This window comes from Nerophis ophidion, linkage group LG22 (assembly GCF_033978795.1).
Source record: "Nerophis ophidion isolate RoL-2023_Sa linkage group LG22, RoL_Noph_v1.0, whole genome shotgun sequence".
Lineage (NCBI taxonomy): Eukaryota > Metazoa > Chordata > Actinopteri > Syngnathiformes > Syngnathidae > Nerophis > Nerophis ophidion.
The window spans coordinates 8,032,176-8,056,516 of NC_084632.1; the positions used below are offsets into that span (position 1 = coordinate 8,032,176).

At 38.0% G+C, this 24,341-nt stretch overlaps 1 protein-coding gene across 1 annotated transcript in view; it reads right to left on the minus strand.

The window, feature by feature from the left end:
• Positions 1-508: 508 nt before the first annotated feature.
• ankrd24 (ankyrin repeat domain 24) overlaps positions 509-24,341 on the minus strand; it is a 43,255-nt gene continuing 19,422 nt past the window's right edge. The window contains exons 15-22 of the mRNA XM_061884018.1: positions 24,155-24,318; positions 19,943-20,562; positions 13,916-14,232; positions 8,094-8,327; positions 7,825-8,001; positions 2,472-2,621; positions 2,331-2,396; positions 509-730 (exon numbers count right to left, since the gene is read on the minus strand). Of these exons, the coding sequence (XP_061740002.1) occupies positions 662-730; positions 2,331-2,396; positions 2,472-2,621; positions 7,825-8,001; positions 8,094-8,327; positions 13,916-14,232; positions 19,943-20,562; positions 24,155-24,318 (1,797 nt within the window). The 3' untranslated portion in view covers positions 509-661. The remainder of the gene's footprint in view (positions 731-2,330; positions 2,397-2,471; positions 2,622-7,824; positions 8,002-8,093; positions 8,328-13,915; positions 14,233-19,942; positions 20,563-24,154; positions 24,319-24,341) is intronic.

The window sequence follows — 24,341 nt, forward strand, 5'->3', positions numbered from 1 at the left end:
TTATTTTTTATAAAATGTTGACTTTATTCTAATATTTATTTCTAAAGTAACAACTTATTTGATCTATTATGACATTATTTCTTTAAAATCTTGACTTTACTCTCCCAACATTACAAATTATTTCTATGAAATGTTGAATTAATTCTCCCATTATTACAAATATTAATGTAACCACTTCATCGATGTAGTATTATGAGGTTATTTAATTATGGACGAGGTTAGTTTTGGTTATGTCGACATAAGCGTGTTCCTGCAGCAGCAATGCAACTTTGTCGGGACGTTCCATCGTTCTTCTTGTCTCCGCTTAAAATGCACAAAATATTCTGAAGGTCACAACCTTTTTCTTCTTTTTCTTTCTCAGGAATTGCTTGTTTTTTTTTTAAATTATTATTATGGATGACCGTGTCCTTGTCAATAAAAAAAATAAAATAAATGAATGATTAATTTTGCCAGTTATTCAAGAAGCAGCACGGGAGCTTTACAGTTACCATGAGTAACACATGTTTTATTATCATAAGGGGGGATGCAAAAAGACTTTCACTGTCATGGAATTTACAGTTTTTCCTCCGTGATGCTACTCCCGGCCACCAGGGGGTGCACAGCGTGTGCGGGATTTGATGATAAGTTTGTGTTTGCTTGGTCATGTGACCTGGTAATGAGGTCATTGACCTTGCTGGGTCATCCTCAGGATCTGCAGCAGCAGACCTTGCACCTCTTCGTCCATACGACCCTGTTGGACACACACACACACACACACACACACACAGAATATAATGATATTGTTATTATGAGGGACAGACTGTACGACTCTTATGTTACTGATGACCTTGTAAAACTCTGACTTTATTATTTTACTAACGCTAATAACTTTATTCACACCTTTGATTATTACAACTTAAAGCTCACACATTTCTATCACAACTTTTTTCTCTGTTCTCGTAAAAGTACAACCTTTTTAACATTTTTTTTTTAATGTAAAATAATTTTTTTAGGGGTGAAATAATTTCATGTCATATTACAACTTTTTTTGTAAGTCTCTAAACTTGTAAAATCGGAACAATTTTTTCTAAATAAATTTAAACTTTTTTTCTTTTAATTGCGACTTTATTCCACCAATATTACAATATTTTGATATTAGGACTTTATGTCCAAATCATGTCGACTTTACTATCATTTTTCTCCTAATGTCAGAACTTAAAAACCTACTGAAAGCCACTACTACCGACCACGCAGTCTGAAGTGAAGTGAATTATATTTATATAGCGCTTTAATCTAGTGACTCAAAGCGCTTTACATAGTGAAACCCAATATCTAAGTTACATTTAAACCAGTGTGGGTGGCACTGGGAGCAGGTGGGTAAAGTGTCTTGCCCAAGGACACAACGGCAGTGACTAGGATGGCGGAAGCGGGAATCGAACCTGCAACCCTCAAGTTGCTGCCACGGCCGCTCTACCAACCGAGCTATCCCGCCCCGTTTGATAGTTTATATATCAATGATGAAATATTAACATTGCAACACATGCCAATACGGCCTTTTTAGTTTACTAAATTGCAATTTTAAATTTCCCGCGAAGTATCCTGTTGAAAACGTCGTGAAATGATGACGCTCATGTTGACGCGTATTTGTGACGTTATTGGTTGGAGCGGACATTACAGCGCAGCACCACTTATGGCTAAAAGTTGTCTCTTTTCATTGCACAAATACACAGTATTTTGGACATCTGTGTTGCTGAATCTTTTGCAATTTGTTCAATTAATAATGGAGACGTCAAAGAAGAATGCTGTTGGTGGAATGCAGCTGCCTTTAGCAAACAAACACAGCCGGTGTTTCTTTGTTTGTTGTGAAGCTTTAACACAGAGCGGTCAAGCAAACATGTTTTTGGATGTGAAAATTGTGATATTAGGTCGGCTCTTACCGGAGACTTGAGTGGATTATGCGACCTCCTCCTGCAGCTGTCAAAAAGGCAGTTGTGATCTTGCCTCCTCAATTGGCTTCTCTCAGACACACCGGCGTTCACCGCAGCCTTCCGACTTTCAGATATGACTATATAATCTCACTAAAACACTATTAAAACAATAAGCAGATAAGGGATTTTCCAGAATTATCTTAGTAAATGTGTCTAATAACATCTGAATCGCTCACACCCCCGTCGCCTTTTCTTTTTTTAATGCTTCACTCTAACTTTCCTCATCCACAAATTTTTCATCCTCGCTCAAATTAATGGGGAAATCGTTGCTTTCTCGGATTTCCCTGAACTTTCAAAGTGTTGTCAGAGAGGAATGTTGTTGAACAGCGACTGACCTGCCGCCAGGTGAGTGCCGACACTGACCTGCACAGCTGCCAGCAGGTGGGAGCGATACACAGCCACCACCTGCTTGTGTTTTCTCTCACAGTCCTGGTGCAGCAAAACAATAACATACATATTTTATTGAAGTACTCCACTCCTTCCAAGGGATGTTTTTGTGGTTACCTGGAGCTGCTGGTTGAGTATAGCCAGCCTGTTCTGCAGCGCCACCTGTTGGCCGGGGTTAGCGTGAGAGGAGGAGAGCGTGCCCAGAGGAGGAGACAACGCTCCCAGAGCCTCCTTCAGACGGAAGACCTCCTTGGAGAGGTCGGTGATCTGCACAAAGACTTTTCACTTCATCCTTCTGACCTTCTCACACTTTTCTCCCCGCTGATCAAACCTCCAAAAAGTGCCGCAAAAACATGACGTGACACTTTTCACCTAGCCTTACTTTTATGTGCTGACATTTGATTGGCGACACTAAACGTTCCCTAGTGTTTACCTATGTTTACCTACCCTTTTACCTTCTTTTACCTCTGCTTACCTACTGATTAACTTATTTTACCTCTGCTTACCTACTTTTTTATCTTCTTATACCTTTGCTCACCTACCTTTTGATCTCATTTGACCTATGTTTACTAACTTTTTCAACTTTTAGCTATGTGTACCTATTATTTACCTTTACCTATGTTTACCTACCTTTTTACCTTCTTTTACCTCTGCTTGCTTACTTTTTTAAATCATATTTTTCCTTAAGTTTGCTTACTTTTTCAAATTATACCTATGTGACCAAATTATTTACCTTTACCTATGTTTACCTACCTTTTTACCTTATTTTACCTCCGCTTACCTACTTTTTTATCTTCTTTTACCTATGTTTATCCATTATTTACCTTGTTAAATCTATGCTTACCTACATTTTTACCTTCTTTTACCTCTGCTCACCTACCTTTGATCTCATTTGACCTATGTTTACTTACTTTTACAACTTTTAGCTATGTGTACCTATTTACCTTTACCTATGTTTACCTACATTTTTACCTCTGCTTACCTACTTTTTTTATCTTATTTTTCCTTAAGTTTTCTTACTTTTTCAAATTGTACCTAAGTGTACAAATTATTTACCTTTACCTATGTTTACCTACCTTTTTACCTTCTTTTACCTCTGCTTACCTACTTTTTAAAATAATATTTTTCCTTAAGTTTGCTTACTTTTTCAAATTGTACCTATGTGTACCTGTTATTTACCTTTACCTATGTTTACCTACCTTGTGACCAAATTATTTACGTTTACCTACCTTTTTACCTTCTTTTACCTCTGCTTACCTACTGATTAACTTATTTTACCTTTGCTTACCAACTTTTTTATTTTATTTTACCGATGTTTATCCATATTTACCTTGTTAAATCTTCTTACCTACATTTTTACCTTCTTTTACCTCTGCTTACCTACCTTTGATCTCATTTGACCTATGTTTACTTACTTTTTCAACTTTTAGCTGTGTGCCTATAATTTACCTTTACCTACATTTTTACCTTCTTTTACCTCTGCTTACCTACTTTTTTTAATCATATATTTCCTTAACTTTACTTACTTTTTCAAATTGTACCTATGTGTACAAATGATTTACCTTTACCTATGTTTACCTACCTTTTTACCTTCTTTTACCTCTGCTTACCTACTTTTTTAAATCATATTTTTCCTTAAGTTTGCTTACTTTTTCAAATTGTACCTATTTGTACCTGTTATTTACCTTTACCTATGTTTACCTACCTTGTGACCAAATTATTTACGTTTACCTACCTTTTTACCTTCTTTTACCTCTGCTTACCTACTGATTTACTTATTTTACCTCCGCTTACCTACTTTTTTATTTTATTTTACCTATGGTTATCCATTATTTACCTTGTTAAATCCATGCTTACCTACATTTTTACCTTCTTTTACCTCTGCTCACCTACCTTTTGATCTCATTTGACCTATGTTTACTTACTTTTTCAACTTTTAGGTATGTGTACATATTATTTACCTTTACCTATGTTTACCTACCTTTTTACCTTCTTTTACCTCTGCTTACCTACTTTTTTTAATCATATATTTCCTTAACTTTACTTACTTTTTCAAATTGTACCTATGTGTACAAATGATTTACCTTTACCTATGTTTACCTACCCTTTGACCTTCTTTTACCTCTGCTTACCGACTTTTTATCTTATTTTACCTCTGCTTACCTACATTTTTGTCTTATTTTACCTATGCTCTTTCAACTTTTACCTATGTGTACCTGTTATTTACCTTTACCTATGTTTACCTATCTTTTTACCTCTGCTTACCTACATTTTATCTCATTTTACCTCTGCTCACCTACTTTTTATGTTATTTGACCTACATTTACTTACTTTTTCAACTTTTAGCTATGTGTACCTATTATTTAACTTTACCTATGTTTGCCTATATTTTTACTTTTGTTTACCTACCTTTTTACCTTCTTTTACCTCTGCTTACCTACTGATTAACTCATTTTACCTCCGCTTACGTACTTTTTAATCTTCTTTTACCTATGTTTATCCATTATTTACCTTGTTAAATCTATGCTTACCTACATTTTTACCTTCTTTTACCTCTGCTTACCTACCTTTTGATCTCATTTGACCTATGTTTACTTACTTTTTTAACTTTTAGCTATGTGTACCTATTATTTACCTTTACCTATGTTTACCTATCTTTTTACCTGTGTTTACCTACATGTTTACCTTCTTTTACCTCTGTTTACCTACTTTTTTTAAATCATATATTTCCTTTACTTTGCTTACTTTTTCAAATTGTACCTATGTGTACAAATTATTTACCTTTACTTATGTTTACCTACCTTTTTACCTTCTTTTACCTCTGCTTACCTACATTTTATCAAATTTTACCTCTGCTCACCTACCTTTTGATCTCATTTGATCTATGTTTACTTACTTTTTCAACTTTTAGCAATGTGTACCTATTATTTATTTTTACCTATGTTTGCCTATCTTTTTACTTGTGTTTACCTACCTTTTTACCTTCTTTTACCTCTGCTTACCTACTTTTTGTTTAATCTTATTTTTCCTTAAGTTTGCTTAATTTTTCAAATTGTACTTGTGTACAAATTATTCATCTATGTTTACCTACCTTTTTACCTCTGATTACCTACTTTTTTTATTCATATATTTCCTTAACTTTGCTTACTTTTTCAAATTATACCTCTGTGTACAAATTATTTACCTTTACCTATGTTTACCTACCTTTTTAGCTTCTTTTACCTCTGCTTACCTACATTTTTGTCTTATTTTACCTATGTTTGCTTACTTTTTCAACTTCTACCTATGTGTATCTGTTATTTACCTTTACCTATGTTTACCTACCTTTTTACCTTCTTTTACCTCTGCATACCTACATTTTATCAATTTTACCTCTGCTCACCTACTTTTTGTTATTTGACCTACATTTACTTACTTTTTCAACTTTTAACCATGTGTACCTATTATTTACCTTTACCTATGTTTACCTACATTTTTAAAAATCTTATTTTTCCTCAAGTTTGCTTACTTTTTCAAATTGTACCTTTGAGTACAAATTATTTACCTTCACCTATTTTTACCTACCATTTTACCTTCTTTTACCTCTGCTTACCGACTTTTTATCTTATTTTACCTCTGCTTACCTACTTTTTTGTCTTATTTTACCTATGTCTGCTTACTTTTTCAACTTTTACCTATGTGTACCATGTTATTTACTTCACCTATGTTTACCTACCTTTTACCTTCTTTTACCTCTGCTTACCCACATTTGATCTAATTTTAGCTTTGCTTACCTACTTTTTAAAATCTTATTTTACCTATGTTCATCCATTATTTACCTTGTTAAATCTGCTTACCTACATTTTTACCTTCTTTTACCTCTGCTTACCTACCTTGATCTCATTTGACTATGTTTACTTACTTTTTCAACTTTTAGCTATGTGTACCTATAATTTACCTTACCTATGTTTGCCTGTCTTTTTACTTGTGTTTACCTACCTTTTTTACTTCTTCTACCTCTGCTTACCTACTTTTTTTAATTATATATTTCCTTAAGTTTGCCTACTTTTTCAAATTGTACCTGTGTACAAATTATTTATCTTTACCTATGTTTACCTACCTTTTTACCTTCTTTTACCTCTGCTTACCTACTTTTAATCCTATTTTTCCTTAAGTTTGCTTACTTTTTCAAACTGTACCTATGTGTACAAATTGTTTACATACCCTTTTACCTTTTTTTTTTTTACCTCTGCTTACCAACTTTTTATCTTATTTTACCTCTGCTTACCAACATTTTTGTCTTTTTTTTTTACCTATGTCTGCTTACTTTATAAACTTTTACCAATGTGTACCTGTTGTTTATCTTTACCTATGTTTACCTACCTTTTTACCTTCTTTTACCTCTGCATACCTACTTTTAATCTTATTTTCCTTAAGTTTGCTTACTTTTTCAAATTGTACCTATGCGTACAAATGATTTACCTTTACCTATGTTTACCTACCTTTTTACCTTTTTTTTAACCTCTGCTTACCTACATTTTTGTCTTATTTTACCTATGTCTGCTTACTTTTTCAACTTTGACCTATGTTTACCTACCTTTTTTTTTATCTCTGCTTACCGACTTTTTATCTTATTTTACCTCTGCTTACCTACATTTTTGTCTTATTTTACCTTTGTCTGCTTACTTTTTCAACTTTTACCTATGTTTACCTACCTTTTTACCTTCATTTACCTCTGCTTACCTACATTTTACCTCTGCTCACCTACTTTCTGTTATTTGACCTATGTTTACTTACTTTTTCAACTTTTAGCTATTATTTACCTTTACCTAGGTTTACCTATCTTTTTACTTGTGTTTACCCACCTTTTTACCTTTTTTTTTTACCTCTGCTTACCTACTTTTATTTTTATCTTATTTTTCCTTAAGTTTGCTTACTATTCCAAATTGTACCTGTGTACAAATTATTTATCTTTACCTATGTTAACCTACCTTTTTACCTTCTTTTACCTCTGCTTACCTAAATTTTATCTAATTTTACCTCTGCTCACCTACTTTCTGTTATTTGACCTATGTTTACTTACTTTTTCAACTTTTAGCTATTATTTACCTTTACCTATGTTTACCTATCTTTTTACTTGTGTTTACCTACCTTTTTACCTTTTTTTTTTTACCTCTGCTTACCTACTTTTATTTTTATCTTATTTTTCCTTAAGTTTGCTTACTATTCCAAATTGTACCTGTGTACAAATTATTTACCTTTACCTATGTTAACCTACCTTTTTACCTTCTTTTACCTCTGCTTACCTAAATTTGATCTAATTGTACCTCTGCTCCCCTACTCTTTATCTTATGTGACCTATGTTTGCTTACTTTTTCAACTTTTACTTATGTTTACCGTTTATTTACCTTCTTTCATCTAAGCTGACCTACTTTCTCACCTATGCTTTGTTACTTTGTTTTGCGGTTGAAGACATTTTGCTGGGCCTCACCTTGCGGTCCTTCTCCTTGACCAGGCCCTGGGACTGTTGGATGTTGTCGTGCAGTTCCTGGACGTGGCTGGACTTGGACTGCAGCTCCTGAAGCTGGCGCTGCGCGGCGCTCAGCTGCGTCTCGGCGACCTGCCGCTCGCTCTTGTGAAAGAGAGCCTCCCTCTGCACCTGGAACACCTGTGCCGGTAGAAGAGGTCCATGGTGGGATGAATAATGGAAGTGGTGAAAGTCGCATGAATAATGGACTTGCTGCAACGTGAGCCGGTGACCTCGGTGCAGGTCTTCTCGTGTTTGCGGGTCAGATCGTTGAAGCGGGCCATCAAGGCGTTGACCTGGGCCTGCATGGACAAGCGCAGGGCCTGGTGGTCCTCCTGGGAGATGAGACCCTGCTCCGCCGCCTTGTGGGACTTCAGCTCCCTCAGCTCCGTCTCCTTCTCGCTCAGGGCCTCCTGAGCTGCCGCCGCACTTCTCTCGCTGGCCTGCAGGGAGCGCTCCAGCTCCTCCTACAAGACAACCAGGTGTGTCAAAGTGCTGCTGGGAAACCGCACAACTGTTCTTGTCTCCACACGCACATATCACAATATTCCTTTCACAATCATTCTTACTAGCGCCTTCTTACTCGAATAATGGATAAAATTGCTTAGAAAGAAGCTTTGACAAATACATTCTCTTGCTTTAAAGGCCTACTGAAACCCACTACTAGCGACCACGCAGTCTGATAGTTTATATATCAATGATGAAATATTAACATTGCAACACATGCCAATACGGCCAGGTTAGTTTAATAAATTACTAATTTGTTCAATTAATAATGGAGACATCAAAGAAGAAAGATGTTGGTGGAAAGCGGTGTATTGCAGCCATTTGTAGCAACACAAACACAGCCGGTGTTTCTTTGTTTGTTGTGAAGCTTTAATATGGAACAGAGCGGTCAAGCCAACATGTTTCTCTACCACATGACAATCGGCAGGTTTCGGTGAGAAAATTGTGGTAATAGGTCGGTTCTTACCGTAAACATGAGCGGAGCTTGGGTCGATCCTCCTGCAGCTGTCAAAGAGGCAGCTGCAACTTTCTTGGCTCTTCCACGGCTCCATGGTCACCACACCCCTCCGACCTTCAGGTACGACTATATAATCTTACTAAAACACTAGTAACACAATAAGCAGACAAGGGATTTTCCAGAATTATCCTAGTAAATGTGTCTACTAATATCTGAATCACTCCCACTGCCCTCGTCTTTTTTTTTTTCTTCTAGTCCTTCACTCTCACTGTCCTCATCCACGAATCTTTCATCCTCGCTCAAATTAATGGGGAAATTGTCGCTTTCTCGGTCCGAATCGCGCTAGCTGCTGGTGGCCATGATTATAAACAATGTGAGGATGTAAGGAGCTCCACAACCCGTGACGTCACGCGCACATCGCCTGCTACTTCCGGTACAGGCAAGGCTTTTTTATTAGCAACCAAAAGTTGCAAACTTTATCGTCGATGTTCTCTACTAAATCCTTTCAGCTAAAATATGGCAATATCGCAAAATGATCAAGTATGACACATAGAATGGACCTGCTATCCCCTTTAAAGGCCTGTCATACTTGATCATTTCGCGATAGTGGCATATTTTTGCTGAAAGGATTTAGTAGAGAACATCCACCATAAAGTTTGCGACTTTTGGTCGCTAATAAAAAAGATTTGCCTGTACCGGAAGTAGCAGGCGATGTGCGTGTGACGTCACGGGTTGTGGAGCACCTCACATCCTCACATTGCTTACAATCATGGCCAGCAGTAACTAGAGCGATTCGGACCGAGAGAGCGACAATTTCCCCATTTTATTTGAGCGAGGATGAAAGATTTGTGGATGAGGACGTTTAGAGTGAAGTACTAGAAAAAAAAAAGAAAAGGCGGCGTTTCAGATGTAATTAGACACATTTACCAGGATAATTCTGGAAGATCCCTTATCTGCTTATGGTTTTAATAGTGTTTTAGTGAGATAGTAAAGTCATACCTGAAAGTCGGATGGCTGCGGTGAACGCCAGTTTCTCTGAGAGAAGCCGAGGAGCCAAGATCACAGCTGCCTTTTTGAGCTGCAGGAGGCGGTCCCATAACCCACTGAAGTCTCCGGTAAGAGCCGACTTAATATTACAATTTTCCCATCCAAAAACTTGCTGGTTGACGTAGAGAAACATGTTTGCTTGACCGCTCTGTGTTAAAGCTTCACAACAAACAAAGAAACCCTGGCTGTGTCTCGGTGCTAAAGGCAGCTGCAATCCACCGCTTTCCACCAACAGCATTCTTCTTTGACGTCTCCATTATTAATTGAACAAATTGCAAAAGATTCAGCAACACAGTTGTCCAGAATACTGTGTAATTATGCGATGAAAAGAGAGGACTTTTAGCCGTGTGTGGTGCTGGGCTAATACCGAGACGTCATCATTCCGCGACGTTTTCAACAAGAAATTCCGCAGGAAATTTAAAATTGTAATTTAGTAAACTAAAAAGGCCGTATTGGCATGTGTTGCAATGTTAATATTTCATCATTGATATATAAACTATCAGACTATGTGGTCGCTAGTAGTTAGTTTCAGTAGGCCTTTAATTATCAATATAATGTTCTGTGCTTTAGCGTGTTACGAAATATAAATTGTTTTTAAAAAGAAAAAAACTTTTATTGCTGATTATGATAACTGCTGTCCAGTTGTCATATTTGGTTTCGTCATCACATTTCTGAGTCTTATTTTCAGGTGTGACAATAAGTTGGTGTAGAGAGAGTATTGGCCAACTTGGTTTCAAAGTTGGTAGCAAATATGGCGCCCGGTGTTCATGTGATTCCTAAATGATTGGTCAAAAACTCCTCCCGGGACTACCGGACGCCATCTTTGCTACCATCTTTGAAAATGAGTTGTCCATACACCGCTCTTGTTGGCCGTCTATTGTTGCGCCCTGAAAAGTGTTTACCGTTTACATACGCTTACTTATTTTTAACCTTTTTTAGCCAATGTTTAGCTACCTTTTTCTTTTTTTCCCGTTTTCTTATTTTCCTTTCTTTCCCTACTTTTACATTTTTTTAAATCTTATTATACTTGTTTACCTTTATTTTTTTTTACCTTCTTTTACTTATTTCACCTATTTTTTAACCCTCTTTTTTTTATGTTTTTATCCTTTCTTTACCTAAGTTGACCTAATTTTTTGTTACCTTATTTTATATACGTTTTACCTTTTTAATGATATTTACCTATTTTTTTAAACATTTTTCTACCTATGTACTTAACTATTTGTTTGACCTTATTTAACTTATTTTACCTATTTTTTTATTCTTCTTTTACTTGTTTTAATATACCTATTTACCTTTTTACCTAAGTTCACCAAATTTTTTTTAACCTTATTTTATATACATTTTACCTTTGACTTATATTTACCTATTTTTTTTTACCGGTTTTTTTTACCTTATTTTACTTATTTTACCTCATTTTTAACCTTCTTTTACTTATTTCACCTATTTTTAACCCTCTTTTTTTTAGGTTTTTATCCTTTCTTTACCTAAGTTCACCTAATGTTTTGTTACCTTATTTTATATATGTTTTACCTTGTACCTATTTTTTTTTTACGTTTTTCTACCTATGTACTTAACTATTTGTTTGACCTTATTTTACTTATTTTACCTATTTTTTTATTCTTCTTTCACTTGTTTTAATATACCTATTTACCTTTTACCTAAGTTCACCTAATTTTTTTAACCTTATTTTATATACATTTTACCTTTGACTTATATTTACCTATTTCTTTTACCTTTTTCTACCTATGAACTCAACTATTTTTTTTACCTTATTTTACTTATTTTACCTCATTTTTAACCTTCTTTTACTTATTTCACCTATTTTTAACCCTCTTTTTTTTAGGTTTTTATCATTTCTTTACCTAAGTTCACCTAATCTTTTGTTACCTTATTTCATGTACATTTGACCTTTTGCTGATGTTTACCTATTTTTTTTACCTTTTTCTACCTATGTACCTAACTATTTGTTTTTCCTTCTTTTACTTATTTTACCTACTTTTTAACCTTCTTTTACTTGTTTTAATATACCTATGTTTTTACCCTTTTTACATAAGTTCACCTAATTTTTTTAACCTTATTTTATATACATTTTACCTTTGACTTATATTTACCAATTTTTTTTACTCTTTCTACCTAGGAACTTAACTATTTTTTTTACCTTACTTTACTTATTTTACCTAATTTTTAACCTTATTTTAATTGTTTTAATATACCTACGTTTTTACCCTTTCTTTACCTAAGTTTACCTTTTTTTTAGCTTATTTTGTATACGTTTTACCTTTTTACTTATGTTTACCTACTTTTTTTTTAACATTCTTTTACCTATATGATTACCCTTTTTTTTTTACATTCTTTTGCCCATTTTCCATTCTTAGTTCAATGTTTACCTACTTTTTACTTCTGCTTACCTACTTTTACCCTTTTACCTATGCTTAAACATTTTTTGCCTTCCACTACCCATGTTTACCTTCTTTTAGCTCAGGTAATCATTTTTTTTTACCTTCTTTTGCCTATGTTTACCTTCTTTTTTACTCTGGTTTATGTTGTGCTAGCTAGTTAGTTCAGTCTTTGCCCTCCAGTATTTTGTTGCCCCCTGAAAAGTGTTAGTACAGTAAGTATTGTACCTATTACTACTTGATTGTAACGTACATCTTAGTTGTATTTTCATTAACACATTTGGAGGTTTTGAAATCACTATGTAAAATGGCTATAGCTATTCAGTAGCAAGTCAATAGCAAAGCCAATATATATTAGCATCAAGCTAACACATTTTTAGAAAAGTGAAGCCTTAGTTTACTTACGCTGGAGTGTTTTTTTGAGTCAATTTCTTTGTTGTCGTTGAAATTTGCAACATTGCCAAGAGGTAGTTTGGCTGAGTCCACTCTCAGTGCTGCTGGAGTGACTAAAAAAGTACTTGATCCGGTACCCATCCCTACCTGTCACATAAAATATTACCGACTTGAAATTTGCAGTAAATCTGTTTTTTTTTGTTTTTTTTTGCCAGGAAGAGACACATTTTCAGAAAAGGCACTGTTAAAATCTGTATTTGGATCTTCTCATGTTATTGTTTATTGTTCCAGTTTTGTTTTCATTCTCCGTCTGTCCCTCTTGTTTCCTGTTTGGTCCGTCACCACGGTTACATATTATTTCCACCTGCAAGTCTCGGTTCTTGCTAACCTGTTTCTTGTAAGCCAGCCTTTTCTGTTCACTCATTCCCGGATCCTAATTTGCCTACGCGCAACAGTGACGACCTTTGACTGGTATGTTTTTCTCGCTAGCTCATACGCTTAGCCACTTGCCATTTTAGCTCTCATGCTAATTTTGTTTTTATTTTTTTTGCCTTCGTGCCAAGTCTTAGTTCATTGTATATCCTAGCTCTCATGCTAGCTTCTTTTGTTTCCCTTTTTTTAGCTCCTGTGTTTTTGTTCCTAGCCCTTTTATTACTTTAATAAATACATTAAATCTTACCTTGTTGTGTTCCTCGCTTCGACGCATCCCTGGAAAGACGAATCTGGCAACACCATGCCAAACAAGTCTCACAGGCACAATACCAATAATTAAGGACTGTTGAAAAATTCTGTACTTTCATAGGTACGGAAGTTTGTGGATAGCCCGTAGTAAGAATTCACAGTTTGTTGCATTTGAGGTCACGTCAGTTTGCGTACTCCCCATCGGCTCAAGCACTTGGTGGGGAAACATTCCTAGCAAAAGGCTTTTAGTTAATGTAATTTTCCATGCCAAGTATGCCTGATAGAAAGCGCTAAAAAAATACAGTAAGCGCTAGTTTGATGCTAATTTACATTGGATTTACCATATAATGCTATTGACTAGCATTAGCGATTTTACATGGCGATTTGAGGTAACCTGAAAACATTTTTTTTTTTAAATCTATTTTTTAAAATATTATTCAGAATTGTAATGAAAAAATATCGCGATTCAGTTGTGAATCAATTTATTCCGACATTTTCCCTGTCGTCTACCTTTTTTACAAGTAACGTAAAAGTTTGTCACGAGACTTGTCGACGTAAAAGGTGCCCCTCCAACCTTGACTTTCTGGTGCTCCTGCCTCGGTACGGCGTCATGCATGACCTCCAGCCTGGCCTCCAGTCTGGCCGAGTGCTCCTCCGCCTCCGTGCGCAGATTCTTCTCCTGCTGGAGCTCCTGTAAGGTCTGAGCCAGCTGCTCCGACACGGCGGACAGCGCCTCCTTGTGCACGGAGATCGGCACGGCGTCCTTCAGCTGCAGGGCGTCCCGGGCTCGGCTCTCGCGCTCGGCACACAGACAGTCCAGGGCTTGGGCGGCTTCCTGGCGAGCCGCCTCCAGTTCCTCTCGGACTGAGGTCAGGGTTCGCCTGGAGCGCGCTGAAGAGACGGAAACGCGGTCAGTCACAAAAGTGGACCCTGCAAATTTACTATTGTCGCATCTGATACAATATGAAATAACATGTTTTCTCAGATCGTATTAAGCTACATTCCTAGGACCTTTTGGCTAGATTTGGGTGGATTTTTTTATTTTAACCTGATTCTCGATTCAAAGCGATTCTCGCAATGTGTTCCCTCGTACTTGCAATAACAGCTTTTCGAAACAAGTTACTGGTTACAAAAGCTGCCTTTTGGCTGCTGACGTATGACGAATACACACAGCGAGTCAGCGCCGAGATGGCTTGAAAAAATGTCTTTTTAAAAATCCATTCTTCTGTAAGAATCAGAATTTTCAAATTTTAAAAAATCGCGATTCAGTAGTAAATAAATAAATAAATAAATAAAAAAAATTCTGACATTTTTAAATGAATAAATAAATAAATATATATATGTATATACACAAATGTATACATATATAAACATATATATATATTTATTTATTCATTTATATATATATATATATATATATATTTATTCATTTAAAAATGAATATGTGTGTATATATACATATATATGTACACATATATATGTGTGTGTGTATACATATATATACAAACACATATATATATACATACACATATATATATACATATATACACACACATATATGTATATACATATATATACATATATATATGTATGTATATCATCTATGTTGCTGCTCCTCGATCTTAGCGCTGCTTTCGATACTGTCGATCATAATATTTTATTAGAACGTATCAAAACACGAATTGGTATGTCAGACTTAGCCCTGTCTTGGTTTAACTCTTATCTTACTGATAGGATGCAGTGTGTCTCCCATAACAATGTGACCTCGGACTACGTTAAGGTAACGTGTGGAGTTCCCCAGGGTTCGGTCCTTGGCCCTGCACTCTTCAGCATCTACATGCTGCCGCTAGGTGACATCATACGCAAATACGGTGTTAGCTTTCACTGTTATGCTGATGACACCCAACTCTACATGCCCCTAAAGCTGACCAACATGCCGGATTGTAGTCAGCTGGAGGCGTGTCTTAATGAAATTAAACAATGGATGTCCGCTAACTTTTTGCAACTCAACGCCAAAAAAACGGAAATGCTGATTATCGGTCCTGCTAGACACCGAACTCTATTTAATAATACAACTCTAACATTTGACAACCAAACAATTAAACAAGGCGACTCGGTAAAAAATCTGGGTATTATCTTCGACCCAACTCTCTCCTTTGAGGCACACATTAAAAGCGTTACTAAAACGGCCTTCTTTCATCTCCGCAATATCGCTAAAATTCGTTCCATTCTGTCCACTAAAGACGCTGAGATCATTATCCATGCGTTTGTTACGTCTCGCCTCGATTACTGTAACGTATTATTTTCGGGTCTCCCCATGTCTAGCATTAAAAGATTACAGTTGGTACAAAATGCGGCTGCTAGACTTTTGACAAGAACAAGAAAGTTTGATCACATTACGCCTGTACTGGCTCACCTGCACTGGCTTCCTGTGCACTTAAGATGTGACTTTAAGGTTTTACTACTTACGTATAAAATACTACATGGTCTAGCTCCATCCTATCTTGCCGATTGTATTGTACCATATGTCCCGGCAAGAAATCTGCGTTCAAAGGACTCCGGCTTATTAGTGATCCCCAAAGCCCAAAAAAAGTCTGCGGGCTGTAGAGCTTTTTCATTTCGGGCTCCAGTACTCTGGAATGCCCTCCCGGTAACAGTTCGAGATGCTACCTCAGTAGAAGCATTTAAGTCTCACCTTAAAACTCATTTGTATACTCTAGCCTTTAAATAGACTCCCTTTTTAGACCAGTTGATCTGCTGTTTCTTTTCTTTTCCCACTCTCCTTTGTGGAGGGAGTCCGGTCCGATCCGGTGGCCATGTACTGCTCGCCTGTGTATCGGCTGGGGACATCTCTGCACTGCTGATCAGCCTCCGCTTGGGATGGTTTCCTGCTGGCTCCGCTGTGAACGGGACTCTCGCTGCTGTGTTGGATCCGCTTTGGACTGGACTCTCGCGACTGTGTTGGATCCATTATGGATTGATCTTTCACAGTATCATGTTGGACCCGCTTTGGACTGGACTCTCGCGACTGTGTTGGATCCATTATGGATTGATCTTTCACAGTATCATGTTCTCATAGTCATCATTGTCACCGAAGTCCCACTGGGTCATTATTGTCACCGATGTCCCACTGGGTGTGAGTTTTCCTTGCCCTTATGTGGGCCTACCGAGGATGTCGTAGTGGTTTGTGCAGCCCTTTGAGACACTAGTGATTTAGGGCTATATAAGTAAACATTGATTGATTGATTGATATATGTATACATATATACATATATGTATACATATATATGTGTGTATATATACATACATATATATGTACACATATGTGTGTGTATACATATATATACACACACACACACATATATATACATACACATATATATACATATATACACACACATATATGTATATACATATATATATACACACACACACATATATACACACACATATATATATATATACATACATATATACACATATATATACTGTATATATATATATACATACATATGCATATATTATACAAGTAATTTTATATATATATACATATATATATGTATATATATGTACACACATATACACGCACACACACACATATATATGTGTACACACATATACACACACACACACATATATATACATATATATATATATATATATATATATATATATATATATATATATATATATATATATATATGTATATATATATATAATGTTATTCTTTTGAATTGATTAAGAATTGTTACAAATTTAAATATCAATAAAGTAGAATTTTTTTGGGGGGGGGGGGACACCCCTAGTAATAAATACAATGCTTACAGTATAAATACGTTGCAGGACCCAACAAAAGACAAGAATGGCACATTCAACTCAATGGCAAAGACTATTTCCTGACTATGGGAACAAACTGAAATGCATGCATACTTGCAAATGTAATACAGAAGTGTCAGAAAAGGAGATGTAGCAACTGGACAGCACAGTTGTTTTTATCTGCTCACTGTGTCAAAAATGCGGATTTTATCAAATCTATGACCGTATCGATTCACAGGTATCGTGAACCTGTACAGTATCGGTACCGTATCACATCTAGAAAGGTATCCATCCCTTATGGCAGGGGTCGGGAACCTTTTTGGCTGAAATATTTCAAAATGTATTTCCGTGAGAGCAATATCATATTTTTTAACACTGAATACAACTAAATGCGTGCATTTTTAAGTAAGACCAACATTTTTAGAGTATAATAAGTCTCTTATTCTTTTTAATAACATTGTTATTCTGAAGCTAACCAATAATAAATAAAATGTCATGTCTGTTGATCATGTTTTTGTTTGGCCATGTGCTGTTTGTCCTTTGGACTCTTTAAGTTCCTGTTTTTTTTCCACTCCCTTGTCTGGTTTCCTTGGTTACTCATTTTGTCCACCTGTCTCTGGTGGACAAAATGCCCGCTCACCTGCTTCCCGAGCACTAATCAGAGGCAGGATTTAAGCTCGTCTTTGCCAGTCAGTCGCCCTGTGCTGACTTGTTTCATGCCTTGCCATAGTTTCTAAAACGGCCTTCTTTCATCTCCGTAATATCGCTAAATTCGCTCCATTTTGTCCACTAAAGACGCCGAGATCATTATCCATGCGTTTGTTACGTCTCGTCTCGATTACTGTAACGTATTATTTTCGGGTCTCCCCATGTCTAGCATTAAAAGATTACAGTTGCTACAAAATGCGGCTGCTAGACTTTTGACAAGAACAAGAATGTTTGATCACATTACGCCTGTACTGGCTCACCTGCACTGGCTTCCTGTGCACTTAAGATGTGACTTTAAAGTTTTACTACTTACGTATAAAATACTACACGGTCTAGCTCCAGTCTATCTTGCCGATTGTATTGTACCATATGTCCCGGCAAGAAATCTGCGTTCAAAAGATTCCGGTTTATTAGTGATTCCTAGAGTCCAAAAAAAGTCTGCGGGCTATAGAGCGTTTTCCGTTCGGGCTCCAGTACTCTGGAATGCCCTCCCGGTAACAGTTCGAGATGCCACCTCAGTAGAAGCCTTTAAGTCTCACCTTAAAACTCATCTGTATACTCTAGCCTTTAAATAGACCTCCTTTTTAGACCAGTTGATCTGCCGTTTCTTTTCTTTCTCCTATGTCCCCCCCTCCCTTGTGGAGGGGGTCCGGTCCGATGACCATGGATGAAGTACTGGCTGTCCAGAGTCGAGACCCAGGATGGACCGCTCGTCGGGACCCAGGATGGACCGCTCGGCTGTATCGGTTGGGGACATCTCTACGCTGCTGATCCGCCTCCGCTTGAGATGGTTTCCTGTGGACGGGACTCTCGCTGCTGTCTTGGATCCGCTTTGGACTGAACTCTCGCGGCTGTGTTGGAGCCACTATGGATTGAACTTTCACAGTATCATGTTAGACCCGCTCGACATCCATTGCTTTCGGTCCCCTAGAGGGGGGGCGGGGGGTTGCCCACATCTGAGGTCCTCTCCAAGGTTTCTCATAGTCATCATTGTCACTGACGTCCCACTGGATGTGAGTTTTCCTTGCCCTTTTGTGGGTTCTTCCGAGGATGTCGTAGTCGTAATGATTTGTGCTGCCCTTTGAGACATTTGTGATTTGGGGCTATATAAATAAACATTGATTGATTGATTGGGTTTCGTGCTTCATGCCATGCCAAGTTTGATTTATGTTCTTAGTCTGTTTATGCGTTAGCTTTGTTCCTTAGCCCAAGTTGTGCCTCCGCTGTGAACGATTTTTGTTTGTATCTTTTTTTTAGTTTAAATTAAATCATGTTTTTACCTAAATGCCATGTCCCGATTAGTCCGCCTGCCTTCCCGGGAGAACGACCCCGCAGTATGCTGCAACCCCCCCCATCGTGACATAAAATACTTTTTTATTATTAATGCGACTTCTTGAACAGGTGTGGTAGAAAACGGATGGATGGATATAAATGCATGAGAATGTTTTATATCCATCCATCCATCCATCATCTTCCGCTTATCTGAGGTCGGGTCGCGGGGGCAACAGCCTAAGCAGGGAAACCCAGACTTCCCTCTCCCCAGCCACTTCGTCTAGCTCTTCCCGGGGGATCCCGAGGCGTTCCCAGGCCAGCCGGGAGACATAGTCTTCCCAACGTGTCCTGGGTCTTCCCCGTGGCCTCCTACCGGTTGGACGTGCCCTAAACACCTCCCTAGGGAGGCGTTCGGGTGGCATCCTGACCAGATGCCCGAACCACCTCATCTGGCTCCTCTCCATGTGGAGGAGCAGCGGCTTTACTTTGAGTTCCTCCCGGGAAGGCTCAACGTGTGTGAATTGACCTCTGAAGATGGGAGTTGTATCACCTAATAAGTTTTAATCGAATGTTTTATATTTTGCACGTTATTTTTAGCACTGTGATTGCCGGCGAAATTATTCATAATGATCGCGTTAAGCAATGTCAGCTAAGATTTGTCTGAGAAAGCCAGATGCAGTCATCAAAAGAGCCACATCTGGCTCTAGAACCATAGGTTCCCTACCCCTGCCTTATGGTGATGTCACAAAAAAGCTGAACAAATCGTGGTGAAATAGCTGGCTCCACCATGTTGAACATGACTTACGGGATGTGGCGGAGAGCTCGGAGCTTTCAGAGTGCTCCTCCTCTTCTTCCTCCTCCTCCTCCCCCTCTTCCTTGCCATGTGCAGGAGGAGGCCGGACTCTCTCCAGCTCCAGCAGGGCGTCGTTGAGCCTCCTGGCCACCTCCGCTCTCTCCCTGGCCAGCTGCTCACACTGGTGACCCAGGGCCACCTGCACCTCCTCCAGGTGGGAGCGCGGCACACACTTCTTCAGCTCGCCCTCCAGCTCCCCCACACGCTCCTGGAGGCCACGGACCCGGTCTCCTGATGACTCCTCCCCCTCCGCGGTCTCCAGCTCGCCAACTTTTCCGTCTCCGTGGGCAGCTTTGAGTTGCTGGACTCGCTCCGTCAGCTGTCGGATTGTGTCGGCGTCCTGAGAGTTCCGTGCGAGCGCCTCCGCCCGTCTTTTTCCAAGCTCCTCCTCCAGCTCGGCCACCCTCGCCTTCAGCTGCTGGGCCTGCGGGCCGGGGTCCCCTTCGACACACTCCACGGAGAACACCCCCAGATGCATTTGCTCCTTGAGCTGCTCCAGCTCGGACTGGGAGGAGGCCAGCTGCTCCCGGAGGCCCTGCAGCTGCTCCTGGAGAACCTCCCCACTCTCTGCACTGCAAGAAGTCAGTGTTCGAAAACAAGGAGGAAAAAAAAATACAAATTACACTTGAACTAAGCAAAATAATCTACCAGAAAAAGAAATCTGGGTTTCCAAAACAAGTCCAATTAGCTAGCCTCAATGAACCCCAAAATAGCTTCAAAGAAGTATATTCTCACTAATAACAAGTGCACTTTTCTTGGTAGAAAAAACAAATATGAGAAGTTTTTACTCAATATTTTGAAAAATGTTCTTAAATGAAGTAAATGCTAGTACCATTATCTTGACATCATGATATGTGCTCGCCATTAGATTTCTTCAAACTAGAAAACTTACACTAAAAACTAGTTCATTGTTCTTATTGGAAGGTAACAAGGCAAGTGGTTGTTACTCTCGGGGTCTCCTGGCCGCTCAGGCAAATCATATTGTCTAAAAATGCCTTTTCCCGTCCAGAACATGACATCATCGCACCAAGTGCATGCTCTTTCAGTCAATTAGAGCGCAAGAAATATATATACCTGTGAGTGTGTGTGTGTGTGTGTATATATATATATATGTGTGTGTATGTATATATGTGTGTGTATGTATATACGTATATATATGTATATATTTATATGTGTATATATATGTATGTGTATATATATATATATATGTATATATGTATGTCCATACATATATACATATATAAATATATATATATATATACACATACAAATACATACATAGTTATATATATAAATATACATACATACACACACACATATATATATATATATATACATATATATACAGGCCATAGTGGTTCTAACATGATAGTGTGAAAGTCCAGTCCATAGTGAATCTAAATAATAGTGAGAGTCCAGTCCATAGTGGATCTAACATAATGTGTGTGTATGTATATATGTATATATATGTATATTTCTATATGTGTATATATATATATGTACATACAGTATATATATAAATAAATACATATATATGTGTATATATATATATATATATATATATATATATATATATATTATATTTATATATATATATATATACACATACATACCCCCCCAAGAGTCCAGTTCATAGTGGATCTAACATAATCGTGAGAGTCTAGTCCATAGTGGATCCAACATAATAGTGTGAGAGTTCAGTCCATAGTGGATCTAACATAATAGTGAGTGTCCAGGCCATAGTGGATCTACGATAATAGAGTGAGAGTCCAGTCCGTAGTGGATCTAACATAATAGTGTGAGAGTCTAGTCCATAGTGGATCTAACATAATAGTGAGAGTCCAGTCCATAGTGGATCTAACATAATAGTGAGTGTCCAGGCCATAGTGGATCTACGATAATAGAGTGAGAGTCCAGTCCGTAGTGGATCTAACATAATAGTGTGAGAGTCTAGTCCATAGTGGATCTAACATAATAGTGAGAGTCCAGTCCATAGTGGATCTAACATAATAGTGAGTGTCCAGGCCATAGTGGATCTACGATAATAGAGTGAGAGTCCAGTCCATAGTGGATCTAACATAATAATGAGAGTACAGTTCATAGTGGATCTAACATAATAGTGAGAGTCCAGTCCATAGTGGATCTAACATAATAGTGTGAGAGTCCAGTCCATAGTGGATCTAACATAATCGTGTGAGAGTCCAGTCAATAGTGGATCTAACATAATAATGAGAGTACAGTTCATAGTGGATCTAACATAATAGTGAGAGTCCAGTCCATAGTGGATCTAACATAATAGTGAGAGTCCAGTCCATAGTGGATCTAACATAATAGTGTGAGTCCAGTCCATAGTGGATCTAACATAATAGTGTGTGAGTCCAGTCCATAGTGGATCTAACATAATCGTGTGAGAGTCCAGTCCATAGTGGAGCTCACATGATAGTGTGAGAGTCCAGTCCATAGTGGATCTAACATAATCGTGAGAGTCTAGTCCATAGTGGATCTAACATAATAGTGTGAGAGTCCAGTCCATAGTGGATCTAACATAATAGTGAGAGTCCAGGCCATAGTGGATCTACGATAATAGTGTGAGAGTCCAGTCCATAGTGGATCTAACATAATAATGAGAGTACAGTTCATAGTGGATCTAACATAATAGTGAGAGTCCAGTCCATAGTGGATCTAACATAATAGTGTGAGAGTCCAGTCCATAGTGGATCTAACATAATAATGAGAGTACAGTTCATAGTGGATCTAACATAATAGTGAGAGGCCAGTCCATAGTGGATCTAACATAATAGTGTGAGAGTCCAGTCCATAGTGGAGCTCACATGATAGTGTGAGAGTCCAGTCCATAGTGGATCTAACATAATCGTGAGAGTCTAGTCCATAGTGGATCTAACATAATAGTGTGAGAGTCCAGTCCATAGTGGATCTAACATAATAGTGAGAGTCCAGGCCATAGTGGATCTACGATAATAGTGTGAGAGTCCAGTCCATAGTGGATCTAACATAATAGTGTGAGAGTCCAGTCCATAGTGGATCTAACATAATATTAGGAGTCCAGGCCATAGTCGATCTAACATAATAGTATGAGTCCAGTCCATAGTGGATTTAACATAATAGTGAAAGTCCAGTCCATAGTGGATCTAACATAATCGTGAGAGTCCAGTCCATAGTGGATCCAACATAATAGTAAGAGTCCAGGCCATAGTGGTTCTGACATAATAGTGTGAAAGTCCAGTCCATAGTGGATCTAACATAATAATGAGAGAGTCCAGTCCATAGTGGATCTAACATAATAATGAGAGTACAGTTCATAGTGGATCTAACATAATAGTGAGAGTCCAGTCCATAGTGGATCTAACATAATAATGAGAGTACAGTTCATAGTGGATCTAACATAATAGTGAGAGTCCAGTCCATAGTGGATCCAACATAATAGTAAGAGTCCAGGCCATAGTGGTTCTGACATAATAGTGTGAAAGTCCAGTCCATAGTGGATCTAACATAATAGTGTGAGAGTCCAGTCCATAGTGGATCCAACATAATAGTGAAAGTCCAGTCCATAGTGGATCTAACATAATATTAGGAGTCCAGGCCATAGTGGAGCTAACATAATAGTATGAGTCCAGTCCATAGTGGATCTAACATAATAGTGTGAGAGTCCAGTCCATAGTGGATCTAACATAATAGTGAGAGTCCAGTCCATAGTGGATCTAACATAATAGTAAGAGTCCAGTCCATAGTGGATCTAACATAATAGTAAGAGTCCAGGCCATAGTGGTTCTTACATAATAGTGTGAAAGTCCAGTCCATAGTGGATCTAAATAATAGTGAGAGTCCAGTCCATAGTGGATCTGACATAATAGTGAGAGTACAGTCCATAGTGGATCTAACATAATAGTGTGAGAGTCCAGTCCATACTGGATCTAACATAATAGTGTGAGAGTCCAGTCCATAGTGGATCTAACATAATAGTGAGAGTCCAGTCCATAGTGGATCTAACATAATAGTGAGAGTACAGTCCATAGTGGATCTCACATAATAGTGAGAGTACAGTCCATAGTGGATCTCACATAATAGTGTGAGAGTACAGTCCATAGTGGATCTCACATAATAGTGTGAGAGTCCAGTCCATAGTGGGCCAGCAGCAAGTCTTACTGTTCCTCCGGCACATTAGACGCCCTATTGGACGTCTGGGCCTGGGTCAAGCGCTCCTGTAGGGCCTCCAACTCCTTCCTGACTTCCTCATACTGGACTAAGGGTACAAACTCTGGGCCTGGGTTCTGCATGTCGGTGTCGTCCTTCTCAAACATCTCCAAAACCTGTGCGGCAAAGACGGATCAAG